This window comes from Excalfactoria chinensis, chromosome Z, assembly GCF_039878825.1.
Source record: "Excalfactoria chinensis isolate bCotChi1 chromosome Z, bCotChi1.hap2, whole genome shotgun sequence".
NCBI classification, from domain to species: domain Eukaryota; kingdom Metazoa; phylum Chordata; class Aves; order Galliformes; family Phasianidae; genus Excalfactoria; species Excalfactoria chinensis.
Window position 1 is genome coordinate 26,961,755 of NC_092857.1, and position 23,652 is coordinate 26,985,406.

Genomic DNA, 23,652 nt, shown 5'->3' on the forward strand with positions numbered 1-23,652 from the left:
CATTAAGAACAAAGGCTATTCTTACGTACAACTGTCTTTAAAATTACCAGCTGCTTTGTGTTTATTTCATGGAGTCACACGTGCTATACTTTTTATATAATTAAATGAGAAACCGCAGTGGCAGAAGGCGAATCTGCTTTTATTGAATGCAGAAATAGGCGGACACTGAAACAGCAGAAGTTCCTACTGCGTTTTGCTGCTGTGATCAACAGCAGCAAATTTGCTCTCAACTGTTAGTTATGACAAGCATATGCAACTCTGCTACCAACTCCTTCCCCACGTCACATCTTGAACCGTCCTGTCCAGCCAACCAGACAGGGATTTTAACATTTTCCATCTCAGACAATTTTCTTTACTTCTTGACCGTGCACATCATGATTCCCACAGCTTTAACTGCAGATGTTCCCAGCATCACTTAGTAGTAGTTCCACTCAGAGCATTAATACAGCGCTGGCACAACAAACGAAGGCCCTTAACAAGCATACCGAACATACACTTCTACCGATCGAGTTTCACTTTTATTTATAAAGCCAGAAATTTACAACAAAGTAGACATTCCTCATAACTGTATAATTTAATAAAGGTTACATCCTGAGTTAGCAGAAGTTATTGCTTCATGGAAGTTCCAGAAATTGCTAACAGGCATTTTTAGCTCCTGGTATGACTTCTTCACATTGGACTTTTTAAAAAGCTATAAATCAGAGGCAAAACATAAAAATGGAATCTGGGAGGACGGTAAATATCAGTGCAGCTTTTGTTAACTTGCCGTGCATCAACTAGAGTGCAATACACAGCATATGTAGAGATTCAAGATGACCAGAACCAAGGTTTTCTTTCCCAAGTCACTGACAGCACAAGCTTGTTTTCAGAATAACAAATGCATCGTACACAAACTGTACTTTCAAACCAGATACAATGTGATACAAGTGGGTGATGATTGACTCACCTTCATGTAGAGTATCAAGTGACACTGGCTCTAAGATGGTGTCCAGTTTGGTATGATTACAGTAATTAAACCTCTGTCTGTAGTCCAAGAGTCAGTCAACAATGCTTGCAAACAGACCTTGCAAGAAATAAAACTGTTTCTTGATGCTTACCTACACAGCTACAGACCAATCTGAAGGAAAAATACCTGAAATGAAAACTGCTTTCTATCACAGCTCACACAAATTAAAGTGTTTTCTTCCACTTGCCCAGTAAAACTTTCCAGTACAAGCATGTTTTTACTTGAAATTACGATGCATGCACAAAATCTGCTTTACATGCTATTTGGCAACATTCATGGGACAAGGAAAAGGTGAATACATGTTAATCACAGCATGGTGTTGATGTCACAAGAATGTTTTAAATTAAGTTTGGCTGTAAGGGAAAAGAAACAAAACCTGGACAACAACAGGTCAATGGCTTCACAATTCAAAGCCTGTCAAAACCATAAGTTATTCTAAAAATCACAGTCATTTACAGTCCCCATACGGGAGGAATTAAAACAGGAAAAGCAACTCAGAAATAGGAGACATTCTTTTAGGGATGATTCTTCTTGGTATTTTTCCTTACTGAAAGCAACCCACATTTAAAGAAACAAGCATATAAGTGAAGTGCAATACTGTCACACTAGTACAAGTCTCTCCAAAGGAGATACCAAAATTTAGCCAATTCTAATAAATTAGAAGATAACTTGAAATTTAGAGTGGATTAACTATAAAACATCCACTCGAAGAAGTGGTGACTTGGCACTTACATACAAGAGAGCGAGTTATATGTTTGTATGCTGATACTAAGAAGTCCTAACTGGAATGAAAGTGCAAGTTGACAGGTCAAACCGACCCACACAAGCTCCTGCACTGAAAAGACAGGCGAAAGATAAAAATTACATTTTTAACAGAAAGACGCCAAATGGAAATGATAACACGGATTGTCATGGTTTCACTCCAATAAATAATTACCACATTCCAGAATACCAGCTTTTCTGCGTTGTGCAACCTACAAAGGCATCAGCTTTCAGTAACTTCATCCAGTGACAAAATCAACATCTAGGATTTTACTATCCCTTCTCCCCACCCCATAAACAAGCACCTCTTAGCTGAATATTTTACTTTATTAGGACGGATCGGACAGGTACATGATAATAGCCTACAGAATAGAACAGTTCAGTTGGAAGGGATCTACGAAGACCATTGAATCCAACTGCCTGCCCACGTCAGAGCTAACCAGAGGTTAAAGTGTATGAGGGCACTGTTCAGTTGCCTTCTATGTACTGACAGACATGGGGAATCAATCACCTCACTAGGAAGCTTGTTCTAGTATTCGACTGCCTTCACAGTACAGAAACTTTTCCTGATGTCCAGCCTGAACTTCCACCAAATGTCGGTGGAACATGCATGAAGTACAGTTGCATTTTATGTTGTATCAAAATAATTTCACGAGGCCCCTTCATTACAAGTGTCATTGTATTGTGCTGACTTTTCTTCCTCAAATGCAGTTTTCATGTTCAAAAACACACTAGTCAAACTGCCGTTTCAGTGGAAGAACCAGCTGAACTGTATTTGCATTGACACAGAACATCACCTTATCCCCAGGACAACTGTAGCCATTAAACAGCCAAACTGCCAAAGAAACACTATTTGTATCCAACATGTTTAAAATTCTTGCAGAAGTCTCCAGTATCTTGTTAGGATGCTTGTTATTACGGTATCCTATGTCAGAGAGATTACCCTATTAGCACTGCACTACTATTAAACATTAAAAAACAAAAAGGTCGTAAGTGCAGGACCAACCAGAAGAAAATGTCCAATTTGGAAATCTCTCCAGTAAGGCGTAAAGTTGAGGTGATTTTTGATCTTCCCCAAAAAAATAGTGTGCTGCTATAGCAAGGGAGACTATTCCATCAGAATGCTTTTCTGAGGCCTGTAGGAGAGAAAGGACAATACAGTATTTATGACTGCTCATGGGTTTTAAACATAAAAGCAATCCAGATGTACTGTTCCACAGACCTAGCACCCATGTAATACACTACAGCCCACAGGTCATTGTTCTGTAACTTAAAGCATTTCATATCTTCACCTGAATCAGTATCATCATGAGCTTGCTTTGAATTGAAATTGCTCTGACATGTTAGAGCACATGCTTCACACTCATTTGTAGGTTTTGCCAACAAATCAAGACAGAACTCCAACACAGTATTTATAATGATCTTTCCACTTTGAACCTTTAGCATGACAAGCATTTTACGCTTAGCTTTGCTTTTTTCAGTCTTGCAAAGCTTGTTACTCTGTAGATTCCCATTTGCCTTTATCATGTATCCTCATAAGGATTATTTGGTTAAGTATTTATACAACATAATCCAGGAAGGAACAATGGGCTTCTCTGAACTTTCACAGGTTCTGGTAATCTTTCCTCAAAGCTAAACCTAGAGTAAACCTCACTGTTACAGTGCTAATAGTAACTCGCAAATCTAGAAAAAGGTATTTATTGGCAATTCAAAAGTGGGTGTGATGGATCATAAATCCTATTGGATTAGGAATGCTGGAAGCTGTCACATTGGTACTTTAAAGAAGCCTTATTTCCAACCCAAGAATAAAGCATGGAACACAAAATTGTTAGGATTCTCTTCAGGCAGATAAGTTTACCAAAAAGGACTCCTTGTAACTTTCCCGAATAAGCAAAGTATAAGTTGCCAATTTAACAGCACCAGGTTTCCAACAGCAGCATACTTACTGTCAGCTCTATCCAGAAGTGCCACGGCATAGCCTGCAACCCATGGGAGTAAAACACAAAGTAGTCTCCTCCGACGCTAGCAACCGGTGTTCCATCTCCAAGAGACCAGGTGGACAAAGCTGACCCTTCATGTGGCCGAACATACAGAGACATGTGACTTGGACCTGTAGGCAAGCATCTAGATGTATAAACTGCTGTAAGGAGAAAGAACACCTGCCCCTCTTTCTTTCATTCCAACAATGTATTTTCCTAAACAGTAACTAGAAAACTTTGCATTACCACATATACCTTCCAAATAAGACAGAGCTCAACTGTGTTCTCTATAAAGGAGTCTTCAAATATTTTTAAGCAGTAAGATAAATTAGACTCAAGTGAACTTTAAGAAGGGACTTGCTAAAAAAAGATCAAGGCTTACTCAAAATAGAGAAGGTATCAGTCTCTCAAATAACAACTGAAACGTGACAACCGCGGTGTATTCTGAAACTGGTGAGCTTTGTGCAACTGGCACAAACAAATTCATTTTAGGAATGGTACCGTAAACTGCAGACTTGGAATTAAACCTGATCTACTATGAGCATAAAAATAAAAACAAAAGGAGCTTCAGTCACTCACCAGATACTTCAAAGCTTAACCTCACAGAGTTCCAGGGTGTCAGCTCTTTGGTGAGAACTTTAAACTGAATGGGGCTTGCTGGAAAAATTTCTGAAGCAGGAAGATACCAGCTTTTCCTGAATGAGCAAATAAATAAGATTTTAACTTTATCTCAGCGCAACAGTTAGAGGCACTAAAATATGAAAAGAGTAAGTTATACTAAAACTTAGCTGACTGCACTGCTAACACATAAAATATTCAGGAGCTATTTAAGCTAGCAGAAGGCAGTTAAAAATTAACAGCTTGCAGAGAGACAAAAAAAGACAGTAACAGAACAGCAGACAACATCACAGTTCTTATTTGTTACCTGGACCTGTCATAATTCACAACCAATGAAATAAGGTCACAAGACTTCTTATGTATAAGAAACAGTTACAGCAGCTACTTTTCATGTGGTGAAACTATTTGAGTAGAGGAGGGGAAAGAAAGGAAGAAGCACACATACTGCTTCTTTAGAAGGATCCCTCTCCCTCCTCTCCACAGTAGTTTTCCCATACATCAGCTTTCTAATCTCCTCCAGCAGACCCAGTGATCTCTGGCACAGTTTGTGGCAGAAGGCACTGCATCTAGACAGAAGTTAAAGTGCCTTTCGAGCAGAAGGATAATTTACTTTTAAGCCAAGACTAGCCTTCTCTTTCTTCCTTGTATATTGTATTAGCGAGTGGCTTCATAGTATTTAGTATATAGCATATATCAAATTAAGCAGTGTTCACACCAACCGGAACATGAAATGCACTGGCAGAATCCAAGGAAGGCCACAAAACGGAGCCCACTCCTCACATGGGGTTCTAATGGTGTCATTGATTTCAGGCACATGAGGAGTTATGTGAGATATTCCATTATAATCAAATCCATTAATCCATATACCAGAGTCACTTTTAACCAAGTTTCCATCTAGATCATGGAATCTTCTGTTCATATGCTGGAAGGATTTAAAAATAAGCAAATAAATAAAAGATACACAGTTAGAAGCTGGCAAGAGTTTAAGGTAATTCCCAAATATCCCCTACATCAACCCTTAACGTTTACTGTACTTTCAGTATGCAACAAATACGTTTTTAAGTATTTATGAATACAATTACATAGATTATAAAAGTACCATAGAAACATAAATTCAAAAGACGGCTATGCCTGTAAACATTTACATTCACTTCTTCAATGAAGACTGCTTACTCTTGTATTTAAAAAACACTAGGAAAAAAAAATAATAACGACAAAACAGCCTCTTCCCCTGACAAAAATGAGCCAAACACAGGAACTGAACATGAGAAACAGTAGCAGCTCTCTCAAATCCAAAACCAGTTGTTACAGCTTATATCAAGCAAGCACCAGAGAAGTTACTTCTTAAAGGTTTAAGCTTTTGAAAATAACAAGAAAAACTACACCAAAACGCTCTCCTGCATGCAGCACAAAGGCAATATAATATGCAAGACTCTTCTTACCTGAAGAAAGACTCGCTTAGGCTTTGGATTAGCTGCATCAGAGCTGTAAGGAAAGAAGATTCCACTACAAACAAGAATCAGAGTGACTACAAACACAGCAGTTAAAGTTATTAGCGTCGTTTTTGTACTTTTCACAAGGTAAATGAAGTTAATCTAGAGAACAAAAAGACAGCTCAGTTATAAAACCACAAGGCCGAGAAATAAAATACACTGCACAACTCTAAAATCCAATTACAGAACTGCAAGTACGTTAGAAAGCAAACTATTCAACACAAGAAACTTCCTTGCAATCTCAGTCTTTAAAACCAGAAAGTGAAGATGTTCTAGAGGTTTCGAAAAAACTTCCCATTTTTGTAAAACATCTGACAAGAAAAACCTAGAAATTACGCAGCAAGGGTTTCATAAAAAGGCCTAAAATTTGTTTGAAGCATAGTATAGGTTTTGTTTAGCTACATACTGAACTTCATCTAGCATAGATGTTTGCTCAGACTCCTGCATTAAATCACCCCTTTTATTATATTATTATAGAGCAAAAGAATTTTTAAATCCATTTCAATTACCCCTTCCTAAAAATGTAACACAGGACCTTCCCCATTTCCTAGAATTTCCTTGTATTAACAATTGAGATATTGCACAATATCATTAACTTCAAACAGTAGCTTAGAAAAACAAACAAACAAAAAAAACCACATTGATTTTTCAAGTCTACAGAAAGTTTAAAAGTTTTAAACAACATTTAAAAATTCTACTTACAAAATAGGATGACAGAATCACAGTGCTGGTCACAATAAATCCTGCCAACACTACATCTGGTGGAATTTCTGAACCACTTCGTCCCATGATAGGAGTAAACATTTCAAATACAGTCCAATTGAGATACATCATGTATAGGTAGGGAACAAACATTCCTAGCATGTACATCGCGACAAATTTCATCGTGGCACCTGCAGGACACAAAATGCACAACATTACTAATATATCCATACAGTACTGAACGGCCAGCATACAAGTCCACCTACAATATGAAAACCTTGCCAGGGACTTCATTTTACCCAGCCAATGTCAATATGACTCTTCTAGGAACACTGCAAAACAACTCTCATATTACCAAAAAAATATATAGCAGATGTTTTGTTCCAAAAACTGTAAAAATGTCCCATTTTTATAACAACGCTTACCATCCATCAAAGTATTTGATCAGTTAGTAGCCCCAAATAATACTGTTCTTTTTAGCCTGAAATATAGGATGCTTTTCAGTATATTTTTCTAAAATGAGTCTCCACAGTTTCAGATCATCTTTGGCTCAAGAACACATTCTTCTTACAGAAACGTCACATGTACTTTAAAAATTCTCTGCTCCTAAACTGAGTTACTTTGCTTAAACAACACAGACCAGAGGAAAACATTTCAATATACAACAGCAGGGGCAGAAGTTTCGAAATGCAGCCTTCCCCACCAAAAACTCGTACCTTTTTGTCTGAATTCTTTATGGACCATCAGCTTTGTGAGTAAAGGAAATGCTACCCACACTGTACAAATGAAGGCTGAGCAAAGACCGATGTGAGTAATCATTGCCAATACTACAGACCAGATCATCAATGAAGCATCAAAAAAAACATCTCCCAGGTACTGGTCATTCATGTTCTGTAACAAAAAGGGAATCAGTCATCACTGAGCAAAAATATTTCATCTATCAAATATCATAAGAATATTTAAACAAATTCTGATTTCTCATATGGAACTGTTTATCTTGGACAACCCAATTTTAAAAGGCATCATTCCTGACATTTACACTTATTTGTGATGGATTATGATTGTGTTGACTGGGTTAGGCATTCTTTTTTTGTTAGCAGCAAGAAGGACTGCCTTCCTGGATGATTTTAGGAAAGTTCCTAATTCCGTTTTGGGATGTGAAAAAATGGGGGCAGCGAGGAAATATTTTTGGTAACTCAAAAGCTCCTTCTCAAAACAAAAACTTTACTGATTCACAAGTTCCTGGAGTGGTAACAGCAAACACATTACTTCATCAACACTTAGGTATTGCCTGTAATAGCCAAATGAGAGATTATCTTCCAAAATTCTTATGCAGATCTTCCTAGGTACAATATAAGTTACAGAGGTATACTGTAACCTAAAGCATGCCAAGAAAACTGGGAGATGAATAACAGTCAAGTGATCTGTTCTTTAGACAACCAGCAGGTAAAAACTAAATCCAGCACCTGAAACCAAGTAATTATCTCCTATCTGTGAGGGCCACAAGAAAACAGTAACGTCCCTTCTACTTTATAACAGGACAGAAAGAGTAGGAATGCTAAGTTTCATGACAAAACCTACACTGTGATTTAGATGAAGTAAATAGAAGTACTAAAAGATGCATTAAAAGTACCAAAATATGATTACACTGAGGGAGTCCATCTTATAAGTACGTTCATAAGAAAGAGTCTGGTAAGACTCAAAAGACCATTCAAGAATAGATGCAGATTCTCTGAGTTTCAAGAATGTTTAGAGGTATCAAAAATAACAATTTTCCACCTGTTGCTTTAATCTCTGAACAACAAAGTGATGGGAAAACAAGAGTGTGCCATAGGGAAGAAACAATACATTGTCTGCTGGAAGGCTTTTGAATTTTTTTTCCTGAATCAACTGCATTCAGTCATTAGTGAGGACAAAGCCCTAAATCAAGGGGCTGCTAACTCTCATTTAACACAACAACCCCTATGCTTAGACAAGATTAAACACTACACTCATCACTCTTAAACAATGCTAACAAAGTCAGTCTTACCTTGTAGTAGAACTTCTTGGCTAGTGAGTGAACCAGAATGAGTTTAACTGCAGCTGCAGAGCCATACAGAAACACCGAAACATAGAAATGGGTATACCATGAAAGAGACCGTCCAATGAGAGAGATGAACACCGCCACAATAAGGACAGTTACAAGTGTAGAGATCCAACTTAACAGTATTAATCCAAACGCAGTAAAGAATTTCTTCAGGTTGTTAATTGCTACAAAGAAGAAAAAAAGTTTCACCCAACAGTCATAAATTCCACTGCAGACTATCATCAATATTAAAGTTACCCTAACAGTATAACTGTGGTAATGATCAAGCAATGACCACATAAGGAGTTCACTCTGAAGATTCCCTAACTGCATGATCTAAATCACATAGCCTATTCGCTTCCTTCCAAGTCTTTTTGTAGCACTTCTTACTACAAGATTGATCCCTAGAGAAACAGTCTTCTGCCTCCTTGGTTACCTTATTACTGACAATAATAGCTTTTCTAGGGAATTGGTGAAGCCAACAAACTGAACAATCTCAGAAAACATCAGAGTTGCTTTTCCTATAACCTTCTCTTACTTTGGGAAAAAAAAAGAATTTTTTTTGTTTGTTTGTTTTGTTTTTTGATACTCTTTATTTATTTATTTTAACAGATACACTTCCATGACACAAATGAAAGTGCCTGATTAGAGGGTTTGATTTTACACCCTTTAATAAGGGTGATATCTTGGTATCTTTTCCCATTATTTGTTTTGCAGTTTCCCCCTGTCTATGGTCAGCCATTCAAGAAACACGTTTCTGAAGGCCCACCCAAGTTAAGAACAAAGAGTTCACATAAATGGTAGGAAATTTTTTCCTTTTTAAGATTTTTGAAATATTTAAACTAAATCTTCATGAAAAGACAAAAGCCACAATAGCAATTCCTGAATGGTAGACATCCAGGCAATCAGAGCCCATCATAAATATTCAGTTGAATAACTTAAGCACAAAGTAATTTCTGCACACCTAAAATTTTCTTCTTAAGTTTATCAAATCAGAGAAGCATGACAGAAAGATTATGATTGAAAGAGATGTAAGGAAATAATATCTCCTGAGTAACTCTTCTTCTTCATAGCAGTGGTAGATTAAAAAAAATAACAAAACAGAAAACAACAGAAAACAAACCCACTAGATTTACCTCTGTTTTTGGGCTGTAATATTTTCTTGCCCAAGTAAAGAAAAGCGATTGCTGCTATTACGTAGTTCAGGATGGTGCCAACACGAGCAGGATAAGCCAGGACAAATAAACCAAATACATCAAAGAATATAACATTTCCATGTCTATACTCAAAAGACTTTGCCAGCATATCTGATGTAGCTAGGTATTTTAGGACTGCTAGAATATTGTCACCTATTAAAAAAGAGCAAACACACAACAGAACTTTATCAGAATTGATGAATTAACACACTGCATTATTTCATGCATTGAAATCTGCACTGAAATATCCATAACAGAAGAAGCTAATATACAGCTGATTATTCCTATTTGAATGGATAGACAATGTATTTTCATAAGCTAATAAATACAGTTATTCTTAAGGCAAGCTTCAAAAGCTTTCTACACTTAAATACTGTTTTAATCAAGGGACTATTTCATCTTTCAGTTTATAAGTCTCGCATTAAAGCTGTAGACCTCAAGCCAAGTTTAATTTTCTATTAACTTTCCTCTTTCCTCTGCCCCTAGCAGCCAGCTCCAAGTTTTGCCAGCTATGAACTATCCACCTTCTTTTCCCTCAGTGACTATAAGGCAAAGACAAAGAGGCTATTTTCCTTTGTAACTTACATGAACCAACACCTTTTTCATCTCACATAATACCAAAGTTCAATGTTAATCAATAATGGGCCTTACTGAGAAAAAGGAAAAGCCAAATGCTGAACAATTCAGCTAGAAATTAATGGAACCACTCAAATGGCTGGACTAGAACTTTAATTAGATGCCACAGTTTCAAATCAACATTGGTTATGGAGACAGTTTATTTTCCCAAGTTGTTCCAACACGTTTCCTATGTATTTTAAAGGCATACGCCCAGTTAGTTCTTTTCTCATCAACAAGTAGTTTTTAACATAACACATTTATTGCGTTAGTAGTCTTACATCAAAATGAAGAAACTGTGTGTAGTCAGACTTGAGGATTTTGTAGCTGTTATTTAATTCTTGAAACACTAACCTGCTCTCTGAATGGAATCTGTTAAAATTCTGTCTGACGTGTCGTATTTTGTATGATAAATGTAGCCATTTTCAATAAAAGCCAGGTCTATTCCTACAGAGAGAAAATATATGACAAGTTATGTAAAAACGTCAAAACAAATGTGAAAGCCTTAGATAACTTTCACAGAAAACATTGCTCTATTTTGTAGCCTGCTTACTTTCCCCCAGAGTGAACAAGTTTGCTTTATATAAGGAAGCCCAAATAGGACTTCACCTGTACTTAAAAAGGACAGATTGATGTATTTTTAGATACCTGTTGTTACTAACATATTGATTACATGACACCTGCAGACAAATCTCCAATGGAGAAAAATTGTTAATCATATCAGCACCAGGAAGGTATACTCACTGCTTTCCAAATATTTAGTATAAATACATCAGGAGAGATCCACCCTGAAGGTGACACTGTGGAACTACAGGAACACTTTTTCAAAATGTCAAGTATATCTTTTTTTCCTACTGATTAATAAACAACCTTGCAGAAAGCCTGTCTGAAAACTCTTCAAATGCCCAAATAATGTGCAATGTAAACAAGAACTATCAAAGAGAATTTTTCTACAAGATGATTGATACTCTCAGCGCATCCCCCTTCATTCTGAGCAACAGCTACTTGATATAAGCTTAGATAAACAAATGGTTGCATAACGTCTATTGACATGTTTTCTGATAACACACCTGGAACATTACCAAAGTCCCTGTAGATCCGGAAGTCTGTATCGGCTGGGATAATACCACTCTGAAATATTTCCTGTGCCACCACGGATGCAAAGGGATGTTTGGCTGCAAATACATATGCCTGCACCAACCAAGGATTTTCAGGTCCTAACAGAAGATGAACAAAAAGCTCACAACAAATACTTTCTGAACCTCAGTTAAGGTAGATAGCTATCGTGTAAAAAACAACACATGAAGAAACTGTGTTGCCCCACAAAGTGTACTAAGTCCATTTATTTAAGTTGAAAGTCTTATACAATTAGGAGAACTAGTCACAGGTGGGAAAATAGATTCATGTCTTGAGTGTTCAGTGGCAAGACAGATATGCTGTCTCCTAAAGAAGACCCAGCATAATGCATAAACCACTGCCTTTACTATAATCTCCAACTTATTATCTATCACACATCAAGATTATATGATGAAAACTCTCTCTGCTAAGGAATTCAATGCAAGGCAGCCACAGTAGAAGCAAGAAGCATGCAGTCCAACTACAACGGAGCTGAAGCTTAACAGAGAAGTTCTGCTGCTTCCTGAGCAGCAGCTTGAGTTCTAATGCCTAAATCTGTCTGCAAAGATTTTGCAAGAGTGGCCTGAAGATTAAATTGAGCACATGATTTATGAGTATGCAAGATACAAGTAATATACTAATCTGTTGGTCTCCTCAGTACCTTGATGTATAAGAAAAACACAGCTCTAGCACCGTTCTACACAGGTTCCAATCTATGAGGGAACTTCTGCCACAGTTCTTCAGCCTGTGTGTTCTTTAAAATGCAGAGCAGCTTATTTACAACAAAGGGCTGAGAAGGAGTCACGGTAGTTCTCCTGTCTTCTAGTTACGAGACACTTTCAATACTCTTTCAAGTCCACACTGCTTATTACCAGAATTACCCCTGGACACAATACGTGCTCCTACCTGTTTGAAAAACAAGTTCTTTTCCTCCTACACCTGCTGCCTCCAGGTTAATAAAAGCTCTAATTGACTTGGCCCACTCATGTTGTGTAATGAAGCCGTGACTAGCCTTGGTGAGAAACAAAGAAAATACAGGTCATATCATACTCTTACATATCAGCCTAAGAGTTATTTTCCATCACATCTGATCATAAATCAGACTCAGACAAGGCATTCAGATCACTTGTACCACAAACAGAACAGAAGATCTAAGTCTTCCAATTAACTTAATATGAACAATAGTCTTAATCTAAGTATATTTTTCTGTTTGACAGCAAATACATTTTCCTCAAAATGTTAAGACTGGCATTTAATATTTCAACAGATGAAACACAAGTGACAGCTGCAGTCACTCTTGCATCAGGATCTTAATTCACAACTTTGTTGCACATTTTATAATCCTGGCATATTCTTACCTGCAAAATATTTTCTTCTGCTCCATTAAATAGGAATATGACAGCATGCTGAAGGGGCTCTGATGATTTTGAGAGAGTGTAAAGGATTTCAAGCATCACTGAGCAGCTAACAGCATCATCACTGGCACCTTAAAATAATAAGCAGACCAGCACGGCTTATAAGAAATGCACAGAACTGCAACAAAGAGCTGAGATGAAAAAGTTTTACATTCTCTCAGCCATTTAATCAAGCCAAGGTGTGATTATGCCAAGATTTAGCATATTTACTGCTACAGATTATATCCCAGATCTACCAGATAGGAGCAATAGCAGAAAGAAAACTAATGTTCAAAAGTCAAACAAGTATAGTTGTATAGAATAACAGATCCAGTAATATTCTTCAAGAGAACAAGACTAACTAGGTGCTAAACAAGCAAAGTGATCGTTATCTGCTTTTCTAAGAACAACATGAATAAACAAGGAAAAAAAAAAAAGCTACAATACAGGCAAGTAACTGGACACATTCTGAAAGTAACACTAAGGACAATATTGCAAAATAAATACCAGAACTCCTTCAAAGCACCCTAAAATAGAAAGTATATGTTGCAATGTAGTAGTTTTGTGACAGAATTCTTTCTAACACACTTCCAGTTTCATTAGAGAAAAATCCTTGACATCTCCTACTAAAACAGGCTGAGGGAGTTGAGCTTGTTCTTCTGGAGCCTCCTCTTCTCCACACTGGCCATCCATCTCTCTTCAAGAGAGCTAACAAACAGGAGGAAGAGCAACTTTTCACATGGGCAGCCTGATCTGGGAGTGGTAACGCTGCCCACAAAACAGATGTTGGAACGGAATGTTCCTTAAGGTCCCTTCTGACTTCTGTAACTATGACATTCCCATCTCTGTGCAAGACTGGTGAAATACTTCTGATTCAGTCTACTGACTGAATAATTGTAAAGAAAGTAATTGATGGATACATAGCCCTGTGCAACAGCCTACAGAAACAGGCACGCCACTTGCACATCTAAAAACAGTTATCATCACACTATACTTGTGAACTATTCTTTAGGTCAAGGCAGTCAGACAGTAAATGCAGTAATAATCACCTCTGCAGCTCCTAAATCACAGACAATGTACAATAATCAGTTATTAAGTATAACTGGAAATCCACCTTGCCTAAACATGACTGGAGGAGAAAGAGAAGCCCTGTCTACTCTTTGTAGACAGAAAGGAAGCACAAAGCAAATGCTTTGTTTCTCAATCTAAGCCTCAACTGTTTCCTCAGTAATGAGGATTATTTGTGTGTGCTAAAGAACAGAAAGTTTACCCCCAAAATTAAAATGCAGTGCAGGCTGTAAATGAAAAATTCCAAGTAAAACTACTTTTAGTGACTGAAATCTGTAGTATTTTCCATCTGTAATAATTAGCATACACCTGTGGCTATGTGTTACAAGAAATGTATTTGTGTGATTTCTAGTTCCATACCTTCCTGGCAATGTTATATCATGCATTTGCAAAGGTGACTGCAAACACGTTTCAGTAATTGTTTAAGATGATTAGATGTATAAAAATGCTCAAGGTCAAGAACTAGGAAACACACAGCGGTGAAAGAAGCAGTGAGAGACATACATACCACCAAAGCAACAGTACCTTACATCTCTGATCAGCAAAGTCTTTTGAATGAGAAGCTTTGAACGTGGAAAGAAAAAAAAAATAGTATAGCATAAGGATGCAACACTAAAAATTTGAGATAAAACATACCAGCTGGCATGGGAAGAAAGACTGGTTAGTGGGGTTGGTGGGGAACAGACTCCAACACAAAGCATTCCGTTATGGGAAAACCAAGTTAAAAATCAGTATGGAAAGAGCTGAATGACAGGTAGAAGCAGCACATGACTGACATGCCTATGGAGTGAAAGGCAGATGTAACTAAAGTTCTCAGAAATCCAAATTTGACATCAATAATTCGCTGCCTACTAGAAAACAAGTTATATCCCAAAACATGCTGACTAAAATAGGACTAACCGACACTCCATACATAGCAAATTTCACTGGAACAAAACAAGTTAGTTGACACATACGGTGTTCTAGCACGTGGCTATAACGGTTTTAGTTAGGAGAAGACTGTGAGACAAGCTCTGTGGCTTGTGAACTACAGAGAAATGCAGGAGCAACAAGTGAACCTACCTGGGGTATTTGGTACAGAATCAAAGTGACAGTTGGATAAGACAGCATGCTCGGCTCCACCTTGAGGCTCCAGCTTCACTACAACATTGGTTATGTTTGCGTAGTAGCTAGTAAAGCCTCCTAAAAAGTCAATGCTGAAGGAGCCTGTGGGTCTCTGTATGTCTACAAATATCTTGTGAGCATCCGTGCATTCTGTTTCTATTGCCTTAATTTGTTGTAAGAGGTAGTTAACTGTAAGAACTTCATTTTCTGGACTTCCAACTGTTCTGGGTCCAATTGCTGTTATGTTGTCAAGGTATCCCCTGAAAGACAAATTGTACAATCAGGATCAGCACATTCAGTGTTTATATACACCTTATCTTTAGATAAGCTTTAGCATTTTTAAGATTAGCCTTAGCATTTTTGTACACTTTTTAAAATTCAAAGTTCACAGGAAGAGACTTAACACTGGTAACTTTACTCATGACATCCAAGATGGTAACAGTAAAGATCATAACAGACACAGAGAATCACAGGATGGTTTAGGTTGGAACCTCCCGCCCCGCCGTCTACCTGGCGCGCTGCGCGCTGAACTCTCGTTCCCCGCGTCCTGCGGGCGGGCTGAGCAGCTGCCGGTGCGAGACCTGCACCAGAGCCCGCAGCACCAGCAGGTAGAGCAGCAATAGCGGAGCCCCCCGAGCCTCGCTAAGCAGCCGTCTCCGCGGCCCGCCCCGCTTCTTCCCCTGCAGGTCCGCCTCGCCGTCCTCACTCCGAGCGGGTGCGGGTCGGCGGTCGCCGTTCCTCTCGCCGCTGCCTGGTGCGCGTAGGCGCCTCACAGCCGCCGCCGCGTTGCGTTCCATCGCCGGAGCGTTCGCTACGCTGCGCTGACACGAGATACGGAAAGGGCCGAGAGTCAAAAGGCAGAAAAGAGAAAGGAAAACCGCCCCGGAGTGGGCGTGGGCATAGGGGCGGGAGGAGGCGTCCCGACCTCCCCGACGTACGCTCACGTCGGGGAGGTCGGGACGCCTCCTCCCGCCCCCATGGCTCCTCCTCCCATCCAAAAACGCAGAAGTAATTTTCTTATTTAGGTCAGAAAGTCTTCCGATGCGGAGTACTGACAGCCCTTGTTTGATCTGTTCTGAGCACAGCATTTGGTAGGGCAGTGTGCCCTGTGAATTCAGCTGGAAGCATAGTGCGTACACGTTTTGACACGAATGACACGTCAAACACCTCAACAAATATAGTGTCCTTTATTGCTCTGGTAGTCTGGAATTTAAGATAATTGGATCCAATTTCCAAGCAAATGATTCAGCATATATTCTGTTTGATTTCGTGTTTAGAAGACTGATACTTGACCTAGTTCTTGTAAATCTTATGTCAAAATGGGAAAATCCCTTGGTCACTGAGAAACAGATTTCTTTCTCATTAAAAGCAGAAGAACTAAAAATTCAGCACCTCATCTCATCCACAGAGACTAAGGCTTTGCTTTCTAATTTACGTACAAAACCAAGCTAGACAGTAGGACAGTTTGTTCTTGCTAAAGAAATTAACAAATGACAGTAGAGGTTGAACCTTCCTGCCAGTATTCAGTTACATTTAGTTGCAGTCTGGCAAAATGGTGTCTGACATGGAAGTGCAAATGAAGCTCCATGAGGAAAAAAATGGCACCCACTGATGCTCACTGACATTTGCTGAGTGTTTCTGAAGACCAAAGAGTGGCTGTGAAGCAGTTAGGCAGTGGGTGTTGTGTTTCAGCTGTGGCAACAGTGACAGGGAGTCACCTCTGCTGCTGCAAATTTTTATGAGCACAACATTCAGGCTGTTGTTCATCACTGGTGAAAATGCATTGCAATAGTATTTTGTAGCTGAGAATGTGCTTTATAAAATAGAGTTATTATGTACTTTGTATCTGTTGTAGTTTCCATGAAATTAAACACCAGATCATTTTCTACCATGTCTTCAAGTCTTTTTGGTCATTACTTCCCAAAGTTTAACTTCCATGCATTAACTATGGTCTGCCTCCAGTCATTCATTCTGTAATCTTTATAGTATTCATCTTGCAAACTTGCATACATTCAGCATTGCTCTGAATCAACACCTGATCATATTCTGTACCTGTCCTAGTCTTAAAAGTAGAAAGTGCACTGTAAGAACTCATTACTAATACCTACCTTAGCAATAGTACAGGGCAGTCCTGTATAACCTGTATTGAGTCCTAACATTGTAGGGTTATCTAGATTGGAAAAGGCCTTCAAGATCACCCAGTCCAACAGTCAACCCAACCTACCAAGTCTTATCACTATACCATATCCCTGAGCACCACACCCACATGCCTCTTAAATACCTCCAGGAGTGGCAACTCCACCACTCCCCTGGGCAGATAGTTCCTACACTTGGCCATCCTCTTCATGAAAAAAGTTCTTCCTGGTGATGTCCACTATAAACCTTCTCTGGTGCAACTTGAAACCATTTAGTTACATACTAATAACTGTCACCTGAGAAAAGAGACCAACACCTCCTCACTGCAGCTTTCTTTCAGGTTGCTGTAGGAAGTGATGAAGTCTCCTCTTATCTGGACTGAACAACCCCAGTTCTCTCAGCCACTCCTTACGTGTCCTATTTTCTAGTCCCCACACCAGCTTCATTGCTCTTCTCTGCACAGTACTGAGAAAATTCTTATGGTAAGGGGTTTAAATATTCAGCATCTTTTCTCACCAGTGTTGCATACAAGGAAACAATCACTTCCCTATTCCTGCTGACTACACTACTTCTGATGCAGGCCAGGATGCGGCTGGCCTTATTGGCCACCTGGGCACACTGCTGGTTCAGATTCAACTGTCAGTCAGCACCCTCAGGTCCTTTTCTTCTAGGAAAGTTGAGGAGGAAGTTCTTCTTCCCCAGGCCTACATAGCTGTATGAGGTTGTTTTCCCAAGTCACTCACCATTAAGCCTTGTTGGATGTTAGGTGATTGGACTCAGCCCATCAATCTAAACTTCAGCTCCATTCACAACTCTTTGAGCTTGGCCATCCAGCCAGTTCTTCACTTTGTGAACTGTGCAGCTGTCTAAAGCATGAGCAGCCAGTTTCTCAAGCTGAATATAGTAGAAAACAGTGTCAAATACTTTACAGAAATCCAAATAAATGGCATCCACAGCATTCCCCTCATCTATTAAGCAGGGCATCTTGTCATAGAAGGAGGTCATGTCAGTAATGCAGGACTTGCACTTCATAAACTGCTTCTAACCACTCATCTGTCCTTTATGCACTGTCAGGCCTTTAATCCCTGGACCTTTCTTCCTGCCCTTCTTGTAAATTGGAGCCACATGCACCAGCAACTACAGACATCTTCACTTAGCTGGAGCTGCTGATAATTCATTTAGTTCAGTTACAACAAGGTGTTTTTTGAAAACTATTCTACATAGGCACATTTCATGTTATCAAGAAAGTTTACATTTCTTCTTCTTTGTCTTTACTGTCTCACTGTATTGCACAGCTCTACAGTACAGTACCAGTCCTGTGGGTGGCATTGCGTATGACAGCATAGTTTAAGAAAATAGCATGGAATGAGCTGGTTTCTCTTGATGTCTGTACTTTCAACTGAATCCTTGTAAAACCTTTCCCAAGCATCACCAGAGGTCATTTAGAGTCCATTCAGCTAAACATGTTCATCTCTTTCTCAAGATACAACAGCAGCAAATGTCTCATCAGCTCTCCACACACCCCCAAGAATTGGACATTGCTACCATCATCCTATAACTAAAGCAGAGTGGTAGTATCATGATCACTTATTCAGGAACTGGAAGTGGAAAATAAATTACAGTTTCTAGACTGATAGGGCACAGATGGGTGGTAGTTTGCATTGACTAGCCATTAAGCTTAAACAGTGCTTTTCACTCTTGTTTAATGATATGTATTTTCTGTACTCTCTCCCTTACGTGCTCCATGTGTAATGGCTGTAATCATAGCCAATAATCAGAGAAAATTAGCTCACTGTTGCTTGTCAGAAACCCAGACCACCTTTCTTCAGGTAGATGTATCTTCTCATCTCAAGCTTTATGTCACTCACCTCTCTGTGAATAGGATAAACTTTCATTCAGTCTCACCATTTCCTTTGATATTAAAGGGAGACAAGGTCTTGGTGGAGAATGGTCAGTGAAGAAGAGGAAGGGGCAGGGAGGTAGAGTTAGCACCTCTGCTGTGATCCCATGACAGAAGGCTTCTTTGTTTGATCCAAGACTGGAAATCTTCAGTTAATTTTAAAATAATGATAGTTGGTTAAGCTGAGTAACCTTCTCTATGTATCTGCTTCAGCAAGGGTGTTGGACTAGATAATCCGGACATCTCTTCCAATGTCAACCTTCCTGTGATTCTGTGAAGATGATAATATGATAATCTGAACCCAACCCAAATGCAAGTGATATTTTCTTTCATTATCTATTAAATATCTCACTTTATTGTGCAGTCTGACAGCTTCTGCCAAACCCTAATCACTCAGCTGATAGATTGCTGTCTTTCTGCTTCAATCCTCTAACTGCCAGCTATCCTATCTACCCCCCAAAATAGTAAATAAATTAATTAATAATCAAGCATGGAAATTACTACCTTCATCCATCAACTTGGTGACTTTATGCAACTGAATCACCTTCCTGGTCCTCTTTCATCAGTCACATCAAGATTAAGCTCATTTTTTTTCCCCTTCAAGACTGCAAGCCACACCACACTCATGTTTCAATTTGAGTTTGCATTCTTTTAGCTCTTTTGTCACCCTGCTTATTTATTCTGTGTATTCTCCTAATTCTCTTGCATGCTAACATCTTTCCTCAGACAATTCATTGCATACCAAAGGTAAAGTCATTTTGATTCAGTCATTTTGGTAAATATGCTATTTAATAAGAATTCATGTGGGTTTGCAACATTGTATCTTGGCTTACTCTTTGTTCACAGAATGCTCTCCGCAGGGTTTTGGTTAGTAAAAAAAAAAGACAGTCAGAGCCAGTAGTTCCAGATGGAGAGATGAGCATGATCGCCACCACCGAAAGCTGAATGCAGGAGACACGTTTCCTTAGCTCTCTGTCCTTCCACCCAAGTACAGCTGACAGCTGGGAGATTATAGCAGGCTGGTCTTTTATGTTTGTGAAGTTTATTTAAGTAAAAACCATACTTTAGAAACTCGTTTACTACATCTCTCATATTCTATGATAGTAACAAAAAAATAAAAAAATAAAAAAATAGATTAGATAGACTGTATCTTCCATGAAAACAGACCTGTTCCAATAGAGAAATTAATGAAGATATTTTCTGGGGGTGAAAATTGTTAAACAGCTTTGAAACTGATGGAACTGCAACCAATTATGACAGATGAGAACTGAGCCATTAATTTCAATTTCCAGGCTAGCAATAAAAGGCATTTGAAAAGGAACATCTAAGCCAAACTGTGTTTAAACCCTTTACAATTTGTTTGTTTGTTTGTTTGTTTTTTCTACAGACCTACTGGTAAAATCCAAGACACCAGCTAACTCCTGAATGGTTAAATAATTCTTTGTGACATCACTGGGCAATGTTTAAGCATAATCTCCTCTGAATCATCACTGTTCTGTGAAATGCAGGTGTTCCAGGCAGCTTCTCATTTCAGTTCACACCAAATACGTATTTAACGTAGCAGTCTACCTATGAACACATTTTGTGCTTACTCAAGCACTTGAAGTGGTAACTGGCACGCTGGCTTAGTGTGAGCTAAACTGACAAAGTAGATCTAAATAGAAAATAAACTTTTTGCCACCTGGAATAAATGGTTTTCTGCAGTTTATGAACTGAAACTCGAAGGCTCTCTCAGTCCACCATTTTCTAAATAGAAAAAATATAAATGTAAACAACATCTATAAAAATGATATATATATTTTTTTCTTATTTCTTGGGGTGAAATGAGAGGGTTTTGGATTTAATTTTGAAATGTAAAATGTGAAGAAAACAGATGATTAGAGAGAAGTACCACACAGAGCTGCACATATAATATAAAGATAACCTTTATTGACAGAAAATCATGCAAATAATATTTTAGCCTGATAAACTGAGCAAAAGATCTGTTATGATAGTAATATGAAAGAGTAGCTCTGGGTTACTGAAATTATGTGCTATGAGTAGAGATTAAATGTATCTAATAAGATGCACCATAAGTGAGTGTTCAGTGCATTGTCAATAGGAACGTTCTGGCTTTAAGTTATGAGTAGTTCCTCATGAATAATAAACTCAACATGCAAGTCTTTCCAACACTTTCCTGCAAAGTGCACTTTGCTGCTGTTCTTGTTCCAAGTATTTTACCATGTTTTTGGTTTTTTTTAAAATAATAATAATAATAAATAAAAAATTGAGATATTCACTTGTTGGGTTATCCAGTACACCTCATTTTCTACAGTACAATATCTATCAATACAGATACAATACAGTATCTTCTAATGAAGTAAACAAAGCCTCAGAGCAACTGGTAAAACAGTCCCTCGTACCATCAGTAGTATTGCAGTGGTTATGTAAAGAATTGTTTTTTGCTTTCCATTAGAGTGGCACAGCAAAAGGACTACAAGCTTAAACCATAAGCTGCAACAAGAAAAATTCAAGTCAGATGTTGGGAAAGGTAAAATCACCATGAGAGTGGTAGAACACTAGTACTGACTGTCTAGAGAAACTATAGAATGTTCATCTCTGCTATGAAGAACAATAAACATCTGTATAGCTGTTTGCTTATAGCTCTAAGTGAGATGCAGCTTTGTTTAACACAGTCCTCACCATATGTGTAATAGTCTGTGGCTTCACCCACCTGTGCACATACAGTTGCTGGATACTAAATTTTATCACAGTGGGTCTCCAAAAAGCAATGCTGATCAACAGGGTTAGGAGGGAAAGAATCTTCTCTGCAAAAACAAGACCTACCAGTCCACAAAACGTATGTATATAAATATATATACGCCTATGAGAAGATATAGTGTAAAGGATTCTTCAGCTCAAGGCCTCTCAGTCTTGCAGACAGAAATATACTAAATATCCTACAGTTTTCATGTGATTCACTCCTTTGGATTAAACAGCCTTATCTGCCAGGCTGACTTTATGGCCGCTTTTCTCTGCCTTCTGCCTTGTAAAGACTCAGAATTGATTTGTCCAAATTGAAGTACTACTGCTATGTGTGTTTTCCCCAGATAGATCTGTTCACCCACCTGGTTCACTGTGTAAAACTCCAATTAGCGGCAGCAAAGCGTGAATGGTATGGCAGCAAATATACTGTCAGCACTGGACATTTAACCACACTTAAAAAACTATAAAGCTATAGAATTTTTCTTTGCCCCTTTTTAGACTTCTCTGGTCTTACAAATCATTCTGTCTGATGGCAGCTGGCATGTTTTATCAGTCCTCAGACTGAAAACTACAACTGTTTTCCCTTTCCTATTTAACATCTCAAATGTCAGCCCCAAAGTTGTGGAGCTATTTGTCTCTCATGCAGTACTTCGGAGGATAAAACATGAATCTAAACATTTTTATCTGTCTTAAGTACGTAATTCAGCTGGCCAATTCGTACATTCATCCTCCTCCGTAATTCACATAAACCACAGGGATAACTTGTCATGTCATAAGATTAACAGAATAACACTTAAAAAAAATAAAAAAAATAAATAAATAATAAAAAAAAAAAGGCTACACAAAGCAACCAAGTACTGCAACAAACCTCTCTTCACTCCCAGCCCCAAACTATTGTAATAGTAGGCTTATTGAATAGGCATGAGTACAGTGCAATGCAGACTGTTAGAAAATACAAAATACAAAATACAAAATACAAAATAAAATAGCTGAGATCTAAAAGCTTTCTGAAATCCAGCAGAGCAGTAACTGCCTCAAAATACTAGGGAGTTTTGAGGCTGGCTGGCTAATCTGAATTCTTTGATTGGCTGCATAGTTGAGTTCAATAAAAACTTGGGACAGCAGTTCAAGTCTATTCACAGTATAATGTAGATATATCATAAAGTTTGCCTTCCCACACCATTCCCTTCACCCCTTCCTGACTTTAATTTCTCTGATCTCTAGTTCATGACAGAACTTGGCTTTTCTGAGTGTAGGTGGAGCCAAATGAATTTTGGGGAGTGGTCATGGGTTCCTTGTGAAGTCAAACAACTTACCCATCCTGACTGACACAGTTGGGCTTGTTTACCTGGACTGTGCATGCAAGGAACAACGCGTAAGATGACCCAGCAGTTTGCAGCACCAATCAAGAATATATGTGCAACTACAAGGTAAAAGAAGAGCTTTTCCCACACAAATCTGGATTATCTGAATAAGGTAATTTCTTCACACAGTACTTAATTTTTGTTACTTCAAACTGACTGCCAGAGCATTCAGTGACTCTTTTCAGTCCTGATGTGATGTGACATTAAATTGTGTTATAGATCATATTCATTAGACATGCTCTTACCAAGACGGTGTTAATGAAGTTAGAAAAGATAGTTTTATGGAGAGGTTCTATTGATTTTCTATCTAGGGCAGCAATTAGCACAGTTCTATTGTATCTGGAATTGCGGTGTGTGTGTGCATCAGCTGGTCAGTCTGAGTCTTAGAT

At 38.5% G+C, this 23,652-nt stretch overlaps 1 protein-coding gene across 1 annotated transcript; it reads right to left on the reverse strand.

Moving 5' to 3' along the window:
- Nucleotides 1-504: 504 nt before the first annotated feature.
- ERMP1 (endoplasmic reticulum metallopeptidase 1) lies at nucleotides 505-16,010 on the reverse strand. Its single transcript, XM_072359445.1, has 15 exons — nucleotides 15,629-16,010; nucleotides 15,077-15,378; nucleotides 12,911-13,038; nucleotides 12,459-12,564; nucleotides 11,507-11,653; nucleotides 10,791-10,883; nucleotides 9,762-9,974; nucleotides 8,590-8,810; nucleotides 7,277-7,451; nucleotides 6,561-6,751; nucleotides 5,808-5,960; nucleotides 5,085-5,287; nucleotides 4,327-4,442; nucleotides 3,715-3,878; nucleotides 505-2,904 (listed from the first exon to the last, which is right to left on the reverse strand). The coding sequence occupies exons 1-15, from the start codon at nucleotides 15,913-15,915 to the stop codon at nucleotides 2,740-2,742; spliced, it is 2,664 nt and encodes an 887-aa protein (XP_072215546.1). The 5' UTR covers nucleotides 15,916-16,010; the 3' UTR covers nucleotides 505-2,739.
- Between the last annotated feature and the right edge of the window lie 7,642 nt (nucleotides 16,011-23,652).